Source organism: Panicum virgatum, chromosome 7K, assembly GCF_016808335.1.
Source record: "Panicum virgatum strain AP13 chromosome 7K, P.virgatum_v5, whole genome shotgun sequence".
NCBI classification, from domain to species: domain Eukaryota; kingdom Viridiplantae; phylum Streptophyta; class Magnoliopsida; order Poales; family Poaceae; genus Panicum; species Panicum virgatum.
In genome coordinates, this window is record NC_053142.1 from 11,672,394 (window position 1) to 11,677,481 (window position 5,088).

Consider the following 5,088-nt stretch of genomic DNA (forward strand, 5'->3'; position numbering starts at 1 on the left):
CAAACTTGTCTGCAAGCACATGATGCATGGCCCATGTGGAATTCTTAATAAGCAATGTGCATGCATGGTAGACAGCAAGTGTCGTTTCAATTACCCTCGTCAATTTTTTGCCGCAACACAACAAGGGAAGGATGCATATCCTATATACAGAAGGCGTCAGGATGGACAAAAGGTATACATCAGGAAAAGATGGTTGGATAACAGATGAGTTGTTCCATACAATCCAACACTTTTGACGCGGTATAATTGTCATATTAATGTTGAGGTTTGTTGCAGTATCAAATATATCAAGTACATCTACAAGTACATATACAAAGGACATGACTGTGCCTCCTTTGCAGTTCATGAATGTAGCGAGAACGGTCCTATCGAGATAAATGAGATCATGCAATACAGGAACGCAAGATGTATTACTGCTATAGAAGCAGTCTACAGGTTGTACCATTTTCCGATGTACTCGATGTCACCTCCTGTTCTGCAAATGCAAGTGCATCTCCCTGGCATGCACATGGTTGCATTTAAAGATACGGACAACCTTGAAGATGTTGCGCGGCGAGCTGATTCACAAAGATCAATGCTCATAGAGTATTTCAGAATGAACAGAGAAGATCCGAATGCACGCAAGTACCTGTACATGGAGTTTCCAGAGCACTACACTTGGAACAAATCTAAAAAGTTGTGGAATTCTAGAAAGAGACGCTTCCAAATTGGAAGGCTTGTTTATGCCCACCCTGCTGAAGGAGAGCGATACTACCTAAGGGTCCTCCTCAACCATGTGAGGGGTGCAACTTCATTTGCTAGAATTCGTACTGTGCGTGATGTAGTCAATCCTACATTTAGAGAAGCTTGCGAGATGCTTGGACTTGTGGAAACTGATAAGTTTTTGGATGATGCATTGACCGAAGCCACATCATTTCAGATGTCGTGTGCTCTAAGGAAGATGTTTGCCTTTATTATTATATTCTGTGAGTACACTAATATCCGTGGGCTTTGGGACAAGCACTTTGAATCTATGGCTGAGGACTATCGTCGCACTCATGGGAGTTCCAAATCGGTTGTGCAATTGGTGCTCAGGGACATATCTGATATTGTCCGTTCATTGGGGAAAGATATTAAATACTGCAGACTTCCTGATCTGGATGAGTCAGGTGATTTGTTTGCCATTGCTTTTCTTCATAAAACCCAAAATATATTGCTCACTCTCTAATAGTCGTTTGTTATCTATTTAATCAAAAAACAGATGATCCATCAAGAGACTACTATAGAGAGCTCACGGAGGAGAAAAAAGTTGGTTTCGCAATGAGGAAGATCTAAACATTATAGACACTTTAAATGCTGAACAGAGGTCCGGATACAATGAAATACTAGATCACATGATTAGTAAAAGAGGTCGGATATTCTTTGTCGATGGTCCCGGTGGAATAGGAAAGACATATCTTTATAAGGCGTTGCTTGCTAAATTCCTCTCAATGGACCTTATCGCAATTACTACTGCAACATTTGGCATTGCGGCTTCAGTCATGCCTGGTGGTCGTACAGCCCACTTCAGGTTTAAAATCCCCATTAAGCTCAGTGATAATTCCATTTGCAATTTTACAAAGCAGAGTGGGGCGGTAGCGTTGCTGCGTACCGCATCTTTAATAATATGGGACGAAGTCGCCATGATTATAAGACAAGTAGTCGAGACTCTTGATAGATCATTGCAAGATATAATGGATTGCTCCGAACCGTTTGGAGATAAGGTAATGGTGTTTGGAGGTGACATTAGACAAGTTCTTCCAGTGGTGCCTCGTGGAACTAGAGCCCAAATCACTGATGCAACATTGCAGCGATCGTATATATGGGACAAGATACGGAAGATACAGCTCAAGCAAAACATGAGAGCACAAAGTGATGCCTGGTACTCGGATTTCTTGCTTAGAATTGGCAATGGGACTGAACAAACATATACCAATGATTATGTTTAGCTTCCCGATGATATTATGATCGAGTACACCTCTGAAGAGTCACTGGACAACCTAATTGATCATGTGTTTCCAGATCTGAAATTGAATTCAACCTCAACATCATATATGCGTGAACGCGCGATTCTCTCCACAAGGAATGAGCATGTTGATGCGCTGAATTCTAGGATGATCGACATGTTTCCTGGTGAAGAAAAGGTGTACTATAGCCATGATTCTGTTGATGATGACTCGACCAACAACTATCCACTTGATTTTTTAAACTCAATTACACTAGATGGGTTGCCTCCTCATGAGCTCAAGGTCAAGAAAATTTGCCCAATCATACTACTTTGGAACCTTGATCCTCACAATGGACTTTGTAATGGGACTCATTTGGTGGTGAGGGGTTTTCATGACAATGCAATTGATGCGGAGATGGTAAATGGTCAATATGCTGGGAACAGGGTATTTTTGCCAAGAATACCTCTCTCTCTCCTTCAGAAGACATTACACTGCCATTCAAGTTCAAAAGAAAACAGTTTCCGATCAGGCTGAGTTTTGCAATGACAATTAACAAGGCTCAAGGACAAACCATACCCAATGTTGGAATATACCTCCCAGAACCAGTGTTCTAGCATGGCCAGCTATATGTTGCATTGTCTAGAGGTGTTTCCCGAAAAACTACATGGGTTTTTGAAAGCTGGATTAGATGGGAATAATGGATTGATTGTATTGCCTGTAGGATTACAACACATATAGGCCGAGGAGACCTATCCTACACGTACATGACTTCAACCAACACTCCCCCGCAGTCTGACCATGGGCGCTTCGCAGAGCGCAGTTTGACTGGAGAATTAGTACAAGGACCCTGTAATCTAATCTAGGTGCTGCACAGAGCACATCAGACTGAACAAGGTGTACACAAAGAAGAGCAAGACGAAGAAAGTCAGCGTCTCACTCCCCCGTCGTCACAGCCGGAGATGTGTCGACATTCAGATTGTGTCGAAAGTCCAAGAAGATAGACGAAGGGAGACCCTTCGTGAAGATATCAGCATATTGGAGCGTGGTCGGAACGTGGAGAACACGGACATCCCCGAGGGCGACGCGCTCACGGACAAAGTGGAGATCAATCTCGACATGCTTCGTCCATTGATGCTGAACCGGGTTGGTGGAAAGATATACTGCACTGACATTGTCGCAGTACACCACAGTAGCGCGGCGAAGAGGCTCGTGTAGCTCCTACAACAACTGACGCAACCAACAAGCTTCAGCCACACCGTTGGCGATGGCGCGATACTCAGCCTCGGCACTGGAATGAGAGACTGTATGCTGTCGCTTGGAGGACCAGGAGATTAGATTATCACCGAGGAAGACATCATATCCAGAGGTGGATTTCCATGTGTCGGGACAGCCAGCCCAATCAGCATCAGTGTAGACGATGAGAGAAGCCGGCGAGGTGGGTCGAAGCTGTAGACCATGGCCCAGGGTGCCGCTGAGATAGCGAAGGATGCGCTTCACTGCCAGTAGGTGAGCTGCACGAGGGTCATGCATGAACAAGCAGACCTGCTGGACGGCGAAGGCGATGTCCGGGCGAGTAAAGGTGAGCCACTGGAGAGCACCAGCAAGACTACGATACTGAGTGGAGTCAGCTATCGGGGGACCATCGAAGGAGAGCTTGGCGCAGGTGTCAACTGGGGTGGAACAAGGCTTGCAGTCCTGCATCCTAGCATGCCCCAAGATGTCAAGTATATACTGACGCTGTGAAAGAAATAGGCCGGCAGAGCTGCGGGTGATAGAAACACCAAGAAAATGATGAAGTTGTCCCAAATCCTTCATAGCGAACTCGTGCTGAAGAGAAGCAATAATCCTGCGAAGCAGGCTGTCAGACGATGCAGGGAGCACAATATCATCAACGTACAGGAGCAAATATGCTGTCTTAGAACCAGACCGGTAGATGAACAAGGAGGCATCAGCTTTAGACTCAGTGAACCCAATAGAGAGGAGGTAGCTAGCAAAGCGACTGTACCAGGCCCGTGGAGCTTGCTTTAGACCATACAAGGACTTATTCAGTTGACAGACATGATCTGGGAAAGACGAGTCAGTGAAACCAGTGGGCTGCATGCAGTATACCATCTCAGTGAGAGTCCCATGGAGGAACGCATTCTTGACGTCCAGCTGATGAATAGGCCACTGATGTGATAATGACAGAGTAAGAACTGTGCGGACAGTCGTGGGCTTGACAACGGGGCTAAAAGTCTCGTCATAATCAAGGCCAGGACGCTTCGTGAATCCCCAAAGTACCCACCGAGCCTTGTACCTGTCCAAAGAACCATCGGAATGATACTTGTAAGTAAAAATCCACTTCCCAGTGACAACGTTGACACCCGATGGACGAGGAACCAAATCCCTGGTAGCATTAGACTGCAGGGCTGCAAACTCCTCAATCATCGCTGCACGCCAGTTGGGGTCAGCAAGGGCAGATCGAACAGAGGTCGGAAGCGGTGACACAGCCGATGCTTGGAGATTGAGACGGGGCTGGCGGAAGCCCGTCTTTCCTCGAGTGCGCATCACATGATCATTGGCCTCTAGAGCAACAGGAACAGCCATGGCGGGAAGACGTCCAGGAGGCGAGAACCCAGAGGGACGGGCACGTGCAGGAGCCGCGGGCACCTGTGAAGCGGCTTGCGGCGAGGACGGCGCGACCAGCGGCGAGGCGGGCGTGACCGGTGCCGCTGCCGGCGCGACCAGCGGTGTGGTCGAGGGCGCGACTGGTGCGACTAGTGGCGCACACCGAGTCGGGTGGGGAAACCCGGGTGGCGGCCCAACAGGCTGGGAGCGGACGCCAGCCGAGGCCACACGAGGACCTGCTGACGTCGTCATCGTGGCGATGGTGTCCTCAGCAATGGCCACACGTGGACCGGCCGAGGAGAACGTCACATCGTGGGCCATAGCGTCGTGGGCCGCAGTGCCCGTGCGGGGGCCGGTTGACGAGGACGGCGCATCGGGGGCCGCATGTGGCATGCGGGAGGCGGCGGCCGGCGGCGCATCGAGGGCCGCATGTGGCATGCGGGAGGCGGCGGCCGGCGGCGCATCGAGGGCCGCGCGTGGTGCACGGGACGCGTCTGAAGCACCGGGCGAGTGA

At 48.9% G+C, this 5,088-nt stretch overlaps 1 protein-coding gene across 1 annotated transcript; it reads left to right on the forward strand.

The window, feature by feature from the left end:
- Positions 1 to 4,551: 4,551 nt before the first annotated feature.
- LOC120639918 (glycine-rich protein 1-like) lies at positions 4,552 to 5,088 on the forward strand. Its single transcript, XM_039915837.1, has one exon. The coding sequence runs from the start codon at positions 4,552 to 4,554 to the stop codon at positions 5,086 to 5,088; it is 537 nt and encodes a 178-aa protein (XP_039771771.1).